Source organism: Haliotis asinina, chromosome 12 (genome assembly GCF_037392515.1).
Source record: "Haliotis asinina isolate JCU_RB_2024 chromosome 12, JCU_Hal_asi_v2, whole genome shotgun sequence".
In the NCBI taxonomy this organism is placed as follows: domain Eukaryota; kingdom Metazoa; phylum Mollusca; class Gastropoda; order Lepetellida; family Haliotidae; genus Haliotis; species Haliotis asinina.
Window position 1 is genome coordinate 34,638,855 of NC_090291.1, and position 20,210 is coordinate 34,659,064.

The 20,210-nt window shown below is 37.2% G+C and overlaps 1 protein-coding gene across 1 annotated transcript in view; it reads right to left on the minus strand.

Moving 5' to 3' along the window:
- Nucleotides 1-5,204: 5,204 nt before the first annotated feature.
- LOC137259060 (mannosylglucosyl-3-phosphoglycerate phosphatase-like) overlaps nt 5,205-20,210 on the minus strand; it is a 35,878-nt gene continuing 20,872 nt past the window's right edge. Inside the window, exons 10-14 of the mRNA XM_067796771.1 lie at nt 14,149-14,321; nt 13,592-13,669; nt 7,582-7,706; nt 6,018-6,165; nt 5,205-5,819 (exon numbers count right to left, since the gene is read on the minus strand). Coding sequence (XP_067652872.1) covers nt 5,721-5,819; nt 6,018-6,165; nt 7,582-7,706; nt 13,592-13,669; nt 14,149-14,321 — 623 coding nt within the window. The 3' untranslated portion in view covers nt 5,205-5,720. The remainder of the gene's footprint in view (nt 5,820-6,017; nt 6,166-7,581; nt 7,707-13,591; nt 13,670-14,148; nt 14,322-20,210) is intronic.

Here is a 20,210-nt window from a genome sequence, read left to right on the forward strand (position 1 = left end):
TAAGTCTTACACAGGAGCAACCTGTTTTTGTTGGTTTCATTCCCTGGGTCACATATCAAGATTATTGGCGTAAGTCTTACACAGGAGCAACCTGTTTTTGTTGGTTTCATTCCCTGGGTCACATATCAAGATTATTGGCGTAAGTCTTACACAGGAGCAACCTGTTTTTGTTGGTTTCATTCCCTGGGTCACATATCAAGATTATTGGCGTAAGTCTTACACAGGAGCAACCTGTTTTTGTTGGTTTCATTCCCTGGGTCACATATCAAGATTATTGGCGTAAGTCTTACACAGGAGCAACCTGTTTTTGTTGGTTTCATTCCCTGGGTCACATATCAAGATTATTGGCGTAAGTCTTACACAGGAGCAACCTGTTTTTGTTGGTTTCATTCCCTGGGTCACATATCAAGATTATTGGCGTAAGTCTTACACAGGAGCAACCTGTTTTTGTTGGTTTCATTCCCTGGGTCACATATCAAGATTATTGGCGTAAGTCTTACACAGGAGCAACCTGTTTTTGTTGGTTTCATTCCCTGGGTCACATATCAAGATTATTGGCGTAAGTCTTACACAGGAGCAACCTGTTTTTGTTGGTTTCATTCCCTGGGTCACATATCAAGATTATTGGCGTAAGTCTTACACAGGAGCAACCTGTTTTTGTTGGTTTCATTCCCTGGGTCACATATCAAGATTATTGGCGTAAGTCTTACACAGGAGCAACCTGTTTTTGTTGGTTTCATTCCCTGGGTCACATATCAAGATTATTGGCGTAAGTCTTACACAGGAGCAACCTGTTTTTGTTGGTTTCATTCCCTGAGTAACATATCAAGATTATTGGCGTAAGTCTTACACAGGAGCAACCTGTTTTTGTTGGTTTCATTCCCTGGGTCACATATCAAGATTATTGGCGTAAGTCTTACACAGGAGCAACCTGTTTTTGTTGGTTTCATTCCCTGGGTAACATATCAAGATTATTGGCGTAAGTCTTACACAGGAGCAACCTGTTTTTGTTGGTTTCATTCCCTGGGTCACATATCAAGATTATTGGCGTAAGTCTTACACAGGAGCAACCTGTTTTTGTTGGTTTCATTCCCTGAGTAACATATCAAGATTATTGGCGTAAGTCTTACACAGGAGCAACCTGTTTTTGTTGGTTTCATTCCCTGGGTCACATATCAAGATTATTGGCGTAAGTCTTACACAGGAGCAACCTGTTTTTGTTGGTTTCATTCCCTGAGTAACATATCAAGATTATTGGCGTAAGTCTTACACAGGAGCAACCTGTTTTTGTTGGTTTCATTCCCTGGGTCACATATCAAGATTATTGGCGTAAGTCTTACACAGGAGCAACCTGTTTTTGTTGGTTTCATTCCCTGAGTAACATATCAAGATTATTGGCGTAAGTCTTACACAGGAGCAACCTGTTTTTGTTGGTTTCATTCCCTGGGTCACATATCAAGATTATTGGCGTAAGTCTTACACAGGAGCAACCTGTTTTTGTTGGTTTCATTCCCTGGGTCACATATCAAGATTATTGGCGTAAGTCTTACACAGGTGCAACCTGTTTTTGTTGGTTTCATTCCCTGGGTCACATATCAAGATTATTGGCGTAGGTCTCACACAGGTGCAACCTGTTTTTGTTGGTTTCATTCCCTGGGTCACATATCAAGATTATTGGCGTAAGTCTTACACAGGAGCAACCTGTTTTTGTTGGTTTCATTCCCTGGGTCACATATCAAGATTATTGGCGTAAGTCTTACACAGGAGCAACCTGTTTTTGTTGGTTTCATTCCCTGGGTCACATATCAAGATTATTGGCGTAGGTCTTACACAGGAGCAACCTGTTTTTGTTGGTTTCATTCCCTGGGTCACATATCAAGATTATTGGCGTAAGTCTTACACAGGAGCAACCTGTTTTTGTTGGTTTCATTCCCTGGGTCACATATCAAGATTATTGGCGTAAGTCTTACACAGGAGCAACCTGTTTTTGTTGGTTTCATTCCCTGGGTCACATATCAAGATTATTGGCGTAAGTCTTACACAGGAGCAACCTGTTTTTGTTGGTTTCATTCCCTGGGTCACATATCAAGATTATTGGCGTAAGTCTTACACAGGAGCAACCTGTTTTTGTTGGTTTCATTCCCTGGGTCACATATCAAGATTATTGGCGTAAGTCTTACACAGGAGCAACCTGTTTTTGTTGGTTTCATTCCCTGGGTCACATATCAAGATTATTGGCGTAAGTCTTACACAGGAGCAACCTGTTTTTGTTGGTTTCATTCCCTGGGTCACATATCAAGATTATTGGCGTAAGTCTTACACAGGAGCAACCTGTTTTTGTTGGTTTCATTCCCTGGGTCACATATCAAGATTATTGGCGTAAGTCTTACACAGGAGCAACCTGTTTTTGTTGGTTTCATTCCCTGGGTCACATATCAAGATTATTGGCGTAAGTCTTACACAGGAGCAACCTGTTTTTGTTGGTTTCATTCCCTGGGTAACATATCAAGATTATTGGCGTAAGTCTTACACAGGAGCAACCTGTTTTTGTTGGTTTCATTCCCTGGGTAACATATCAAGATTATTGGCGTAAGTCTTACACAGGAGCAACCTGTTTTTGTTGGTTTCATTCCCTGGGTAACATATCAAGATTATTGGCGTAAGTCTTACACAGGTGCAACCTGTTTTTGTTGGTTTCATTCCCTGGGTCACATATCAAGATTATTGGCGTAAGTCTTACACAGGAGCAACCTGTTTTTGTTGGTTTCATTCCCTGGGTCACATATCAAGATTATTGGCGTAAGTCTCACACAGGTGCAACCTGTTTTTGTTGGTTTCATTCCCTGGGTCACATATCAAGATTATTGGCGTAAGTCTTACACAGGAGCAACCTGTTTTTGTTGGTTTCATTCCCTGGGTCACATATCAAGATTATTGGCGTAAGTCTCACACAGGTGCAACCTGTTTTTGTTGGTTTCATTCCCTGGGTCACATATCAAGATTATTGGCGTAGGTCTCACACAGGTGCAACCTGTTTTTGTTGGTCTCATTCCCTGGGTCACATATCAAGATTATTGGCGTAAGTCTCACACAGGTGCAACCTGTTTTTGTTGGTTTCATTCCCTGGGTCACATATCAAGATTATTGGCGTAGGTCTCACACAGGTGCAACCTGTTTTTGTTGGTCTCATTCCCTGGGTCACATATCAAGATTATTGGCGTAAGTCTTACACAGGTGCAACCTGTTTTTGTTGGTCTCATTCCCTGGGTCACATATCAAGATTATTGGCGTAAGTCTCACACAGGTGCAACCTGTTTTTGTTGGTCTCATTCCCTGGGTCACATATCAAGCTGAACTGCATAAATGTCACACAGGTGCAACCTGTTTTTTGGTTTCATTTCCTTAAATTGAGCCTTGAGTCTGGTATATGATGCCATTATAGATATTCTAAGAATCTTTTATCTCGATGCCATTATTGATATTCTAAGAATCTTGTATCTCAAAACAAACAATCAGCAGTGCTGTATACTACAGCTGAAACCAATGTAACAATGGACACATCTGGTATATGATGACATTACAGATATTCTAAGAATCTTTTATCTCGATGCCAATATAGATATTCTAAGAATCTTTTATCTCGATGCCATTATAGATAATTCCAAAATCTTGTATCTCAAAACAATCAGCAGTGCTGTATACTACAGCTGAAACCTATGGACAATGGACAATAGACACATAGTTACTGTAAACTGTCTTATTTCCGCGCCTTTAAATTTTCGCGAGTGATGGTCACTAAACCTTTTCGCGCCTTCTTATTTTTGTGAGGTGATCTTGTTACAGGGACGTCCTTGAATGTTTTTACACGACACGCAGGTGCGTGACCATTGAGCTGTTATAAAATAAACAGATTTAAGAAGTGATCTAACAACAAATTATGGTAACTGATTTCAAAATTAATCCTTTTTAATTAGGTGTTAGAGCATTGAAAATAGAACGTGATTGAGCCGTGTTAATCCAGATTAGCCCAGCGGTGACACGTGTTTGAGCAATGACACCTGTATTGTTTTTGTGTTGTTGACTTACCTGAATAGTCAATGATATATCTAAATTATCGCATGTTTTCATTCTCGCATCGTGAAGTCTGACGCGAAGTTCACGAAAATTAAACGGTCGTGAAAATTTGGCTGTTTACAGCATTTGTTAGGGTAAGCTTTACCATAAACATATATCAAGGCAACACTAATTGGCATTCCTCATCACTCTCATCTTGTGATGGAATGTCAACTGGAAAGTTAGATTTACCTTAAAGGATGAACCACAAAGATCTGCCAGAGTACGCCCTGTATGATTCTCCAACCTTGGTCACTTAAACTGAATCAATGTGAAAATCAGATATGGTATTATTCACAGATTCAGTTGTTAGGTCTAACACTATCAAAAATAGGTATAATGAATGACTCCATAATAATGTCCCTGAATCAAATAGAAATAAGTGGCTAAAATGAGTTTTAAAAATTAAAAATAAGTTTATAAAGTCTGAAAATAAGTATAATAACAATTTCTTTAAATCTCCACACCTCTTGGGTAACAATAGAACAAGTGGAGAATCCTGCATAAAGATAACAAACATATTCGTAAGAGAAAGGTAATTTCTTGTAAAAAGATATAAAATCAAATATGACTATTCATCTGATGGTGAGATATGATGAGTTCACACTACAAACTGGCATGTATACTAAAAAGTGGGGTTTATGGGTGTCAACTTCCATATTATGAGATTCACAGCATTTAGGAGTAAGAAAATTCTCTGAAAGGTTGCGTTCCTCATAAGAAAGAAGTTATCAATTCTCATCTTTCATATTTATCACTTCTTAATGCTGTGAAAAGACACTATGTATGCTGCGGAAATAAATCTGCAAGCTGGGCCTAGATTTTCCTAGCTCTCTTAGGGCTAAGATAGTCATAAGTTAATGTTAATGTATGGCACTCACGACCATGTTAACGCTAAAAACTAGAACACATCCCTTATAGTCTGCCACCACGGAAGCACAAGCTGCACATCGATTTCTCATGGAGAGAACGTATCTCTTGCATCCTTCAACATGGCGAAATGCTGCATGCTGCTGAGAAGTGAATGAAAGTCACATATCACAAATAAACCCCAGGTCACCTAACAGCTATTAATTTTCCATTGGTTTTGATTTTTTCCATGCTGGCCTGAGTCATACTGGCAAGACAAATTCAGTGTAGCAATATCTCAATTTTCACATGTACCTTTCCTGGGAATGCATAAAATAAGTAAACCCTCCTCAAAAGGGTGCTACAACTGTACAGTGGAAGCTGTCAAAACTGGCATCTGTCCAATCAGGCAAGTTGTCATCACAGGCACATAATCTCAGTCCCATCCATGACTTGTACATTTATCATCAACTCTACAATCCGGCACATTGTCTGAACCGGATTGTTTCTTCAGTCTCAATGAGTGCTGGTTCAGACAGCTTCCACTGTACTTGGGAACTGTTCTTCCGGCAAGTTACCAACATATGTCTCCTGACCTGAGGTAGATCTGATATTTGGATTCTTATATGTTGCAAAAGCAGTGGAATGATTATTAAGTAAAGCCATTATCACTGATTGTTGGGCAAGGTCAGCTGTGACTTCAGAATGCCAAGCTAAATAGTAATAAAACTTGGATCTTGCAATGTTCCAGACTTTCATCAGTTGTCCTCTTCCATCTCCTCCACACTGGGTTCCTCAGACACTTTGCTGAGCATCTTGCTAAACTGTGGCTTCAGGGCTAACATCAACTTCAGTTTCTGAAATGTACCAAAGAAGTCATCTAGTCTGAAGACGATTTGATGAAGTTATCGGAGACTAATGCATGACATTGCTTGTGAGAGAGTTTAGTTTTATGCAGCACTGCAATATTCCAGCTATATGGTAGTGGTCTATAAATACTTGAGTCTGGAATAGCCAATGAACATACATATGACAGCAGAAATAAAACAAATCACCTCGTCGTTGTATTGGAAGATTCGTCCGTCTACTTTTGGGGCCAGGTAGCACTGTTCAGCCTCTGCCTCATGGATGCTCTGTTGTCTCACCAGGGGGTAGGGCTTGTCTACCTGGTCCATGCTGGCCTGTCTCACCATGCTGTTTTTCCTGGACACCATACAGATGGACCATATGCCATGAATCAGTCACACACTGCATAACTTCTATCACTCAATAGGTAGGGGTGACTATTAGGAGATAAACATCATGTGTTGGCCAATTTCCGGGTGTTATTGAGTATTTGAAGCACGGGAATATTTCATTTGAAACCTCCGGCTGACGCCGTCGGTTCCAAATGCATTCCCGTGCTTCAAATACTCAATAACACCCGGAAATTGGCCAACACATGATGTTTATCGACATTGTAAACACAAAAGTAAACCAAAGGGGTTTTACTGTCTGCACTCGTTTACATCGAATACGGACACAGCAGTGAAGTGTCATCAGCTGGCCGTTTCAGCTGGTTCTCATGGTAGCATCTGGAGTTGCTCATTTGTGACGTCATTCTAACTTTACGTCACAATATGATTTGCATGACGTCACCACTGTTGATGACACAACAAAACAATTGTTAATGTGTCAATACGCGGTGAATAGTCTTTCAGTTTCCGGGAATCTAATACCATTTAATCATGTTTTTCAACCAATCAGATTACAGAACACAGTAACTTTTGGTTTACAATTGAGCAGGGATTGGGAAAGAGAATTTTAACAATGGGCCACTTTCAGGATTATTAGCCATTCCTGAATTTTGAATGGACCACTGCCCTTGTATCAATGGTAAACTTCCGAATTTTAATGGGCCATTTTTCATTCTAATGTGCCTTGATTGAAGGGAAACAATTATTGGGATAGTAATAGTCTATTGCACCCAACTAAAGCAATAATACTGTAATAACATTTTTCTCCTTGAAGTCACTTCCCAAATGAATGACATTTGTATAGTATAAAACAAATTGAAGTAGTTTCAGTCTCTTTTCATTACTGACAAAAAACCTGAAACCCTGACGAAGTAAACAGATAATCAAACCATAAGGCTGCAAATCTGTATTCTGCATTGCACATTTATCAACGGAAGTCAATTACAAAACTATCTATAGTCACACATACTATCGGTGCATCAATATGTTTTAGTTTCTACCATCAATTAATTGCTATTCAACTGAATAGAATAACTGAGATTCAACAATTGGAATCCATCGATAGTTTGATGCATTGATACAGCTCTATTTTTAGGTCTGGATCAACGATGCCACAGACAGCAACACATAGACAGTCTGGGACTTCGGCCACTAGTCTAAAACCCTGGCTAGTAAATTTTTGTTCTTGTCTGTAGAATAATCCATATGATGACACTGAAATTGTCTGAAAATAATGCCAAAAGCCAGGTCTGGGCTTGTAAACTGAAAATCTTTGGCATGACACCTAGAGTCTAAGAAAGACTGTTTTCTGACATACCATGGGATTATAACTATACGCAGACTAATGTGAGTGAGTGATGAGAGAGATCTGAACTGTACATACCTAGCTAGACACAATAAACTCTGCCTGTGCCCAGACTTGCATTGTTTCTCCCCCCTGTGGATCTTCACAGAGTCAAAGTGGTTGTTGACGGTTGTCGAAAGAGACTGGCACTGCTCAGCTGACACCTACACATAATGAAAAACCATAATCCCATCATTTAAAGGAGCACTTAAGAACAGTTGAAGTACCTGCCTGCCCGACTGTCCAGGATAGGTTAATTTCAACACGGACTGCCAGATTTTCAAATTCATCTGCCCAACGGTTGGGTTAAAATTTAGATCATTATTATTTTACAAGCAACAATTTACAATTCAATTATACTGGGCAAATTAGTAAATATTTTGGGCAGGTAAGTTTTAATCAGTCCAGTGGTCCAGCTGAAAGTCTGGAAGTGTCATACCCTGATTAAAGCCAGCTCCAAATGAGAAGATGAAGAAGAGGCACTGTTAAAAATCGATAGGGGTCCTGAATATTAGGAATGACTGAGTGAATACAATATCTTCTTGTGGGAGACCGTCTGGTGGTATAGCAGTGTTGATTCATGACCAGTATTATAGATAGTCTAAGATAATGCCAAATGCTGTATTTATATTGTTTGACCATAATTTGTTCGGTCTAGAAAATGATAAAAATGATATCCTATATGCATGTGTATATATCCAGCCAGAAGGGTCCACGTGGTACGACAAGTTATCTACAGAATGTAGAAATTGAATTATATTATTTCAAGAGTCACTTCTAGAAATTGTGTCTAGTTTACCAAATGTTTACGTACTCTGTGGTGGAGATTTTAATGCGAGAACTGGAACAAATCCTGACTTTGTTGAAGATGATTTATTTGAAGTTACAAACAATCATGATGACTTCTGTTGGGATTTCTCGTTAGATTATTTTAATCTCAAACGTTTTTCAGCCGACAGAGTGACAAACACCTTTGGCAAATGTTTACTTGATATATGTTCAATTTTCAATATTCATATCATGAATGGGCGATGTGGGTCTGACTCTCAAATTGGTGATTTTACTTTTATTGGTCATAACAGTGCGAGTGCTGTAGATTACTGCTAGACACATATTAGATAATCCTGCGCACTAAACGCTTTTGTGACAAGAGAGGTGGTACAACGAATTGGGCGAGTACACTTGGCTGCTACAGGTAGCTTGACGATTATGCATGTGCAATACATGCTAACCGTGACATGAAATCAACACCACTACTGATTAACACCTGTCTCGCTACTGTGTAACACCAGTCTCGCTACTGTTTTACACCTGTCTCAATACTGTCAAACAGATTTTAGTTGTAGTAAAAAATGTCCAAGTTAGGAAAACATGGGCAAATAGTTCATTCTCAGGCAAGGGAGATAGCAGACAATGTTATCATGTATATGGACTAAAATTGTTCAACCAAAGCAGATTCTTTTTTACAAAGTAGCCTTGCTACTGGACTCTCAACAGCAACTTTAAAGCGCATTAAGGCAGAAGGTGGTAGGAGTGCCAATGGACCTACATTTATCAGTCCCACCAAGTTGAGCAAACCCAAAACTTGCAGTTACAAACTTGATGATTTCGACCGGTGTGTAGTCTGTCAATTTGTACAAAGTTTATATGGCGTAAAAAAACAACTACCCACTCTGGATACGATGTATGATATGGCAAAGTGCCAGTTGAACTACAAGGGTTCTAAGGAAAGTTTTCGAAAAAATCTCAAAGACATGGGGTTTAGGTGGCGAAAAACGCATTCAAAATGTAAACTTTTAATGGAACGTAAAGACATTGTTTCCAAGCGTTTGCAATACTTGCGTGCAATAAAGAAATACAGAGAAGAAAATCAAACTCTCATCTTTATCGATGAAACATGGTTGCATGTACACCACATTGTCCCAAAGTGTTGGCAACTTGAGGGTGAAGTCGTAATAAATGGGGTTCAACCTCCGTCTGGCACCGGACCTCGGCTTATAGTGGTTCATGCAGGGGGTGAAAACGGTTTTGTTCCCAATGCTTTGCTTGATTTTGATTCCAAACTCAAATCAGCAGACTATCATGACGAGATGAACTTTGATAATTTTTCCAAATGGCCCCAGGAAAAGTTGATCCCAAACCTTCCACTGCACTCTGTCATCGTTATGGATAATGCACCATATCATAGCAAGCAAGTGGACAAATGTCCGCCAACCGCCAACAGAATAGATGATATAAAAGCATGCCTACAATGGCACAATATCTTATTTGATGAGAAAATGCTTAAACCCGAACTATTGTTTCTTGCAAAATCCAACAAATCGGGCCCTGTCTACAGAGTAGACATGATGTTGAAGCAACATGGTCATGATGTACTACATACCACGCAAGAACTAAACCCAATAGAGTTAATTTGGGCAAATGTGAAAACTTATGTCGCTTTACAAAACTTGCAGTTCACAAAAAGTTCCTTAAGAGTTGCCATAAATGAAAGGATGTCTGCAACCGGTGCAAAAGAATGGTCGGAATGTTGTAAACATGCTAAAACAATTGAAGATGGTTATGGGCAATGCGAAATCGCAGTAGCAAGTGATTCAAACACCGAGACTGATTCAGAGAGTGATAATTAAAGCATAAATCAGTAAGTCCACCTAATTTTCCAGCATTGTTGTGTCTTGTATAATAACTGACACATACTATATCAGGTTTTTACTGTTCCCATACTTTGTCATAAAAAAAGAGAGTAATCTTTGGTGAGTTGTCTGTATATCATATTATTTTTAGTCACTGATAAATCTACTGAGTATGGTACTGAGTAATCCCCAAACCGACAAATTTGTGTACAAAGATATTTCTCACTGACTTATCAATGTCAAAAGGTATTTTCAGTTTTCTGTACACAATTTTGTTGACCATAATAAAAATATGACAGAAATTTGTAAATACTGTTTGAATACTAACTATTTCTGTGGAACCGGTTAATTTCCAAGACATGTATTCCCGGTTGATCACCAGCGGAGTTATGGACGAAAATCAGCCCGTACAGAGAAATAGGAGCAAAATTATGGGACAAAAATATTTCCCCCTTGCTACTCTGATTTAGCCACCACCATTCAGTAACAGATAACTTTGAACATATTAAAAAGTTAAATGAAACACAATTAACTAAATGTAGTTATTATCTATTTAATATTTAGCAGACGAAAAGTCAACTTTACCCATTAAAACAACACCTCATATTCCTTCGAATGATAAGACTGCAATTTTAGACATAAGATACTGATATTTAACACTAACCTTTAGTTAAGATGAAGACAAATAGATGATTGGGGCATTGACAAGCATTTTAGATATTCAACAATTTTGTTAAAAAAAACCCCCAGGAAAATGTCATTTGCTTCGTGAAATGGATCGGTGGTCCTAAACATATTTGCTCAGTAAATTGTGTTGATTCAATTCGTTGGGACTGTACCTGTTCCCAAATCGAGTGTGCTATAACAATTCATGCGTGAAACGCACGCGGAAAATGAACTCGATATTTATCAGACAACCTGTCTCCTTCTTGTTTCAAGTGGGGCGTTCCCAAGTATGCAAATTGGGGTCATTTGTCAGGTTGTGGATCATCTTATATGTGTTTACCAGTATGTTATTGCAACCTCACCTCTATTTGACTATGTAACAGACTTCACGATGTCATCTCGTTCAGAATCATCACATCTCCCAGTCATTCTTAAATTACGAGCGCTTCATGTTCCCGAACCTTCAATAGGTAAGACTGATTGCATCAACAGCTTCAAGTTTGTTTGGGACAATGACAAATTAGAAACTTTCCGGCAGAATATTTTATCAGTTCCAGTACATGAAATATGAGATAAATCTGTTGACAGCGCCTTTACGTGTATCAGTACTAGTACTGACTTTATTGTAGAGGCGCTTTGCTGCATCATACATGAAAACTAGCTACAGTGGCGTGAAACATGATGTTAATAAATGGCATGATTATGAAAGCAAAAAGCTTAAGGCCGATCGTTGTAGAGCATTGAACAATTTCCGAAAACGAAAGAATAAACAAGCATTAGGTCAGTGTAATATTTTAAGAAATAGATATAACGCTGTTTGTAAAAAGAAACGCACTGATTATTACAAAAGAAAGCAAAACACTATTGAAAAAAACATTTGTTAATTTCTCTAAAGCTTTTGATTCTGTACAGACATAAACTGTGGGATTTATTCAAAACAGGTGGCCTAAGCAGTAAAATGACAAACTTATTAAGCAGTATTTATGAGAATGTGAAAGCTTGAGTTAGGAATACAAATGAACTATCAAATGCTTTTGATGTGCAAATTGGCGTTAGACAAGGCTATGTACTCAGTTCAATTTTATTTTCCTTCTTTATCAATGAATTAGCAATTCAAATTGAAAATGATTGTGGAAATGGTATCCAGCTACACCCAGATGTGTTTCAACTTTTTCTTCTATTGTTTGCAGATGACATTGCTCTTATTTCAAGTACAACTGTTGGTCTCCAGAAGCAAATCAATGAATTAGAAAGTTATTGCAAATAGTTTAAGATGAATCTGAATATGAGTAAAACAAAAGTAATTGCTCCAAGAAAGGAGGTAAATTGTCTCGACACGAAAAATGGTTCTATAAAGGCAACCAGATTGAATCAACAACTTCATACAAGTACCTAGGTATATATTTCACTAATCACCTTCCATTGTCAACTCATGCAAAGTACGCATCTATTCAAGCACAAAAGGTGTTATTTGGCATATTGAAAAACTTAAAAATACTTGGAGATTTAAACTTTGCATCCTTCTTCAGAATATTTGATGTTAAAGGCAGTCCGATTCTATTATACAGGGCAGAAATTTGGGGATTGGAATACTTTGACCAACTAGAAAGAGTTCATTTATTTGCCTGCAAGAAGTTTCTAGGGGTAAAGAGGAGCACATCTAGTGTAATGATTTATGGTGAGTGTGGTAGGTTTCCTCTTATTATAAATTCGCAAATTAAAGTAATCAAATATTGGCTAAGACTTTTACGTATGTTGTCTTATCATTTACCCCAAAAATGTTATGATATGATGATTTTATATGACAGAAATGGACACACAAATTAGGATACAATGGAAAAACATCTTTTATTTACAACAGGCTTTAGCCATATGTGGTATGAGCAAAATGTTGAGACTCACTCAATGTTTATTAGGCTATTTACACAGAGATTGAAATAAATATACCAACAGAACTGGCTTGAGACACTTTCCACTTCCATGAAATGTGATCATTATGTATCCTTTAAGCCATACATTTATACCAAGCATTATCTGTCATGTGTTACGATAAAAAAATTTAGAGTAAGTTTAGCATGTTTTCGCTGTTCATCACATAATTTGTGGATCGAAAAAGGCAGATGAATATAAAAAGAGAGGACAGATTGTGTAAATTGTGCAATATTAATATATTAGAAAACGAATATAATTTTTTGCTCATATGTCCTTTGTATGATACCCTACGAAAAATGTACCATAAAGAATTTTATTATGTCCATCCATCCATAGATAAATTTTACTCCTGGTGGGTGGATGGATGGATGGATGGATGGATGGATGGATGCATTCTCTATACTATACTTTATATTGTACTTTAGGCCTGTGGCCTTTGAGTACTGAATAAAATATTGATTGATTGAGTGAGTGAATATGGTTTAAGCCTGCTACGGCAATGTCATCTGTTTCTCACACTGCACCCATGTGTGGAATCAAGCCTGGGACGGGGAAACTCTATAATCTCTTGGTTATCCCACAACAGATCTTTAACATTTAACACTAAAAGACAATGATCCCTTGACTTTCATGTTGAATATCAATATCAATATGAACAATATCTATGAAATGGGCCAGGCTTCAGAATCTTCACATATACAATATTTGGACTTCATTTTCATCAAGGATGGATTTTGAACATGCTCGGTTCGTATCTCCAGATAAATTCACAATGAATTGTACACTGTTTTGTGTATAAGTATAAATATATATCTCACCACTATCTCACAATTCTTCAATACGTCATAGCCATCTTTTCCTGATGCGATGTACTCTTTGGTACACAGATTGTACTCCTGAAAGAGAGACAGCATCATTACTACACAGGTTACTCAGCACCAGTAATACTGACATATCAGTATGGCTGGTCTGACTGCAATGTCACAGATTTCTATTTCACAAATTTGGTAGAGCCAACAGGAACACTGTCAGATCTTGGCAGGGCTAATGGGAAAACGTATTACAGTAGATTGAGGCTCCTAGTGATCAAGCATAAGAAATCAAAGATTTTCGTCCTCTGAAAACCTAAAGGCAGGGGGGGATTTTTTTTTTATAAACACTAATACAAGTAAATACTTAAAGTATTTTAATGTTGGTGAGTTAAAAACTGCATATGGAGAATAAAACAACCTAACAGGTTTACCTTTTTTCCCAATAAGAACATTAAGATTTTACTTTTTGACTGATGAAAATTACTTTTAATTTGTTTTCCTATACATGAAAATATATGACGTGAGTATCCATGAAACACATCACATGACCACAAGTTTCCTACCCTTTCCAAGTCAAGGTATTCCCCTTGCACCTTCACCAAGCGGTAGTCAACACGCTGCCCTGGAGGTTTGCTAGGGTCAAATCCATACACCATCCCTGACACCTGGGGAAAGCGCCCCTCCAGTTTGGGATATTTGGACACCCCGTTCTCTAGAGCTTGATGGAGCTGAGATCCTGGAAATTTTATACAACTAGTTACCATGTATAAAGTACTCTATACTGAAAGCTATATTATCTAGAAATGTTGAATTGCTATTTGCCTCACGTGAAATATCACTCTGTTGATATTTTCAATCTTTGAGCTGCCACTGAGGTAAATATCATCTTGATCAACATAACACAAGCAAACAATTCACTCTATAGACCTTTCAATGTAATACAGTGAGAACCCATTTGTTTTTGCGTAAATCGTCTGGATAACTGAATATCAGGAAATCTGGATTTCTGTCTGGTTTTGTTCTTGAACTGGTAGCGAGCAAACACTTCTTGGTTAAGATCATTTCCAAATCTGATTTAATCAGCATGGTCATTTTGATTTGTCAGTTACAATTCTCTCAGTGTCAGAAAGGTCTACCTATCACCACAAAGACCCTTCTGATAGGCCATTAATCCGGATTAGCAGACCTTGTCTCATGTCAAAACACGTGGACATTCGTGACTCACTCCACACAGTCAGCAGTAGATCAAACTTCGTGTGGATAAGTGAATCAATTTTGTGTTGATTAAGTGGGTTCATTTGTAAGATTTACCCTCCAGAAACAGAAACCGAATATATGTTATAGACAGTCACTTTGATAGAGTAAGAGATTGTTCTTTTTAGGAGAACTGACTGGAAGACGAGGTCTCCAATATTTGGGGTAAGGGTACCTGAGGTCTCTCTGTAGATATGCAAAAATCAAGGCAAATGATTTAATTGTAATGGTGTCATACCAGGAAGGCTAAAATCTATTTTTCAGAAGTCCCAGGAAGGCTAAAATGTAAATTTCAGTTTTCCTTAACCTCCTGGATGCCACAGGGACATATATGTCCTTCCTCTACATACCTCACTTGGAAGTCCAATAAAATTCTTAATATACCACGCATATATGAATACTTCACAGTTTTGAATTCTGCGGAAAATTCCCATTTTCTTGATACCATCCACTATTACCTCAGACCAAGCTAAAGTGCTTAACTCGCCTTTCAAAATAGGCTTCATCGTAAATGTCGCCATTTTTCAAACTGTACAAAATCGAGACTCACAGCATTATTTGCAGTATGTTTTGAAATGTGAAAATCGGATAATTACTGGAAGTAATGAATTTCAAAAATAGCATATTAATGATCACTGATATCAAGTTTTCATGTAACCAGGAATGATAATTCTGAAACGTCACCGATGTACCCAGAATCGGTTGGGATGTTTTCGAAAATACACTTACACGAACGCCGAAGTGCACTTTCCGCCATATTGGATAGTGTTTACAAAATCACGTTTCGAGAAGGCCGGTATTGAGAAGCCTATTACATCATGTATACTTCATAGTTAGCTACGACAAATGCATCATTGAACTCCCCATGCATCTTAGAATCAAGTTACAAATGGTCTTTGTCACCAGTACCAACTGTCTAGACAAAACGAAACGAAATATACTTTGTATGAAAACGAACGCTGTGCTTGAAAGACAGCGCTTGACTGAAATGTAAACAAAGAAAAAATCCAATTTAACACTGCGTAGCATTTTCGGAAATTTTCCAACATCCAGCTCTCTAATCGTTGCTTACAATGGCTCAATACGCTTAGTATATTCAGGGGAAGAGTATCGTGGCAAAAAATAGTAAATTGAAAATAGATACAATGAAATAATTTGGTAATTCATAAGAAACTGTCAAACTTTTAGTGCAGCGTGACGCCATGACTGACGCAAAATCATGCAGAACGACAATGGTACTTATCGGCATTTCTGGCTTCTTCCGTCATTTACAATGTAAACGATAAGAACATATAACAATACACAGATAGTCAGAATAATTCTGATTACTTACATCTCACATTTATATACAAAAGATCCCTGAATCAAGCAAAAAGTCGTCGCAAAATCCTGTGTACCCTTCTCAGCGAAGCCGCCATTTTGAAAGAAATCGGTCATCGGTAGTGATGTCACACGTCAACATTGTTGCACATATTAGGCAATTTCTTTGAGGTGAAGGTCGGTTGAACAAGAGTAAACACAATGCCCATACCATTCCGATTGCACTTTTAATATTGTGATGTATATTTTGCGCATCGTTCAGATATTTTTTCATGAAATTGATTTCAGTATCTACATATATCCATGTTCAACACCATATCATGTGTGGATATAAGGTATCCGTTTTTATTCTTTGAAAGCTTTTGATTGTTTGAATAATATTTACATGGGAAATTGACTCAGTAAGTGTATTACACCACATTTTAAGCCTCTACACAAGTGTTGGAAGATCACACGTAGCCATTACTGCAACATATGCTTTAGTTCCCGTCATGTGCAATATTCAATACGTTGGGACAAATATTGCAGTTTCATATGAACAGGTTAATAAACAGCGATTTACTTCCAACTTATAAGTAAAACGGATAATATTAATGAAAATGATTTGTACATTTTATCAAATGTAAGGGCACACATACAACTATTTAAAGGAATTGTCTTGTTCATTGTATTGGTTTGTGTCGTTTTTATAGACAAAACTATTATGAATATTAATTGACCAGGTACGAGTTTGTCAAAAGTTTCATGATTCATTATCATTGTTTTTTGATAATAAAGTCAATTCAAATGCGATTAAAATATATCTGATGGCAGAATGTCTAACTCAAACAATATTTATACGGAAATTGTTAAAAATATATAAATCAGGTCAAGTCTTAATTTGGACAAGCCTTACGTTCATTTTCTAATACTTCTTTACTGAAAAGGCGATCTCTTTGTACTTTTCATTGCATACTTATGAAGGGAATTGATTTCATAATCATGAGAAGAAAAGTCTTTTTCCTAAATGAATACTCAATGAATATTCAGGTTTTGTGAAATTTTCATTTACGCTAAATGATGCTAGACAGGTGCGCGTGTTGCTCACAATAAGATATGTAGTAAAACCGTGTAATTGTTGATATAATCAGGACACTATTTCAGTGATAAAACCATTCATTTCATATTTTGGCTAAAAAGTGTTGAATTCTGACACAGAAGCCGAGATCTTTTACACATTGAGTAGAAATTAGGTTAGATATATACTAATCAGCAACCAGAGTAGTCTTTTTCTGACGTCACAAAATGCACAAAACATGCCGTGACGTCAACTAAAATGTCGCATTATCTTTAGTTATTTCATTACGTTTGAATATGTGGCTGTTACTCCGTTAATAATGATGGAAAATTAATAAAAATACATATACACAAACAGGAGAATATGGGAATCTAAGAACTAAAATATGTATCGGATAGGGACATCCAAATCGCTATTGCCTGCTTTTTGATGTAGTACACTTGCATCTTTTCTTACAAATTGTGAAACTACCAAAAGGTATCCTCTCACATTGGGGAAATTTGTATTGGAATAGTTTGGTTCACTGTGAACAAAACATCACGAAAATATACTGTCCATATCCACAGCAAATTCTCTCCATGTGATCGGAGTTACATTGACCTAATGTAAACCATAGCTGAGTTATGCCCCCTTACCTTTATACGTGCATGACCTCTCTGTCGACGTTTGACGTCATAGTAGAAAATCGATTTTTGACATTTATTGGGGGTCATTTTTGATTTTGTGAGTAGGACGTTATGCATTAGCACATACATCCATTTCATATACACTTATGTCATTGAGATATCAAGCTGTATTTTCTTCGCTCACACTTTCCGTAAAGATGCCAAATTAAAAAAATCGTAGCAGAGTGCTTTTATTGGTGCACGATAAAAACCTGAGAAATTTACTGTTTTTGAACACACACAAAAGTTTTGGACAACTTTTAGCAGTGTCTATTTCTCAAACCCCTGAGGTAGCCGCAATTATATTTATACCAACGGATAGGAAATTAAATATTCTACATGTCTGTGCAATTTCATAGCCGTACGCAGATCCAGGACCACGTGAGCGCAAATCTCGCACAACGTTCACTTTTCAAACCTTATCAAAATGTGCGCCTGAAAAAAAACTCGGCATCCAGGGGGTTAAAGAGCTAATTAGGGGAGTACCGTCAAAGCTCAAGATGCAGTGCAAGAAAGCACTAACCATGTCAGAAGTAGATAATTATTATCTTCTTCACTTGTTTTGAACTTTATATAAGTGGCTTCTTAGCTTGTTTGAAAAACATTGGTGGAAGCTTAATTCATGAGTAAAGAGATTTATTTAAAAAACATGGTTATAATCTTCTTCGCATGTTTCAATGTATTTAATTAGAAAAGATAGTAGAGGAAGCTTAATTCATGAGTAAAGAGATTTATTTTCTAAACATTGTAATAATCTTCTTCACATTTTAGATGTCTTTAATTAGAAAAACATTGGAGGAAACTTAATCTGCGCTATAATATTTAAGTAGCAAACTGAAAACGAACTGTCATTCACATATTCTTGATGGCAGATGCACACGGTAGAATTCACTTCATTGAGTCAATTCATGGAGGAAGGTTGCTGTATTCTGTGAGAAACAAGTTTTGCCTGAACCGACAGAAAGGAGACACAGGCGACTGGAGTGCTCAAAGTCTGGGTGTTCAGCATGTATCGTGACAAGCGGAGACTGACTCCAGACAGCGGAGCACAATCACATCCATTCGGGTCCAAACTTCATCATCAAAGTGGATGCTTTAAAAGGTAAAATTACTACATTGCACCAAGACGGAGGTCCAAACCCTGAAGGACAATCTTGTAAACAACATCATCGCGGACATCGCCTACACAGACCACGTGTCCGAACTTTTTAAACTGTCTTAAACTGTTAATGTGCTACCAAAGATAATGACAATGTGCAAATAACTTTACTTTTATTTTTATACGAATCAATCAAATGTTTATTTACCTCTCATCTTTGTAAATAAAATAGTATTAAAACAGAGGTACACAGCCAATAGCTCAGAGATTTATGAGAGACGATGAAAGACATGCAAGATAATTCATCATATTTTTATGTACATATATTAAAAGTATTTTGTTATTTAAAAGAAATAAGTATATAAAATCTCTTTACTTGCCATTTTCATATTTGCCCAAATTTGTCAGAGCCCCCGAGTGCATGCTGTGTTCATTCAGACATAACATTGTATTGGAAGTACCAAGAAGGTGTCACGATTTTGGCCTTCCTGGTCATGAACCATTTTAATAGCTCAACGCAGCCGCATATACTACACACAGTATGTTGTATATTCATTAGTGAATTACTAAACATTAATACTAGCACATGATATTCAAGCAAGACACCCATTACTAAGAAACAGCTGTTACCTCTGGCCATTAGCAATTTACGTGCCTATTCTTAAATTTAGAACCAGTAACCATTATCTACCTGTTGAGGCTGGCCGGTGGACAAATACTCCTAAAAATGATCGTGTATGTAAATTATGTAACTTACCCACTGTTGGTGATGAGTTTCATTACCTTGTCAGGTGCCAAGCCCTTCACCAACAGTGGCAGCTATATATACCTCAGTATGTCATTACCTGGGGAAGCCTTTATACACTTAAAGATTACTTGGTTCTAAGAAAACGAAAAATGTAAAAGATTTGTCTAAATTTATTAAATGTATCAATAGAAGTTTAGATATAGAAACATGTAATTACATATTTGTATCATTCTCTGGTGTCATTATTATAAACGTGAATATGTATGTATATTGTATTGAACATTACCATGTCTCATGTATATGTACATATGTATATAACTTGTATTCCACTTCACACATTATGTATTGTGACGAAAGTGATACTAATCTGATAGCAATTGATCTCTATTCTGATTCCTACATAAATTGACAATCCAATATTAATATATTTATAGGCGGCAGCAAAGAAATATTGCTATTCACCATCCAAATGGTAAGTTAAA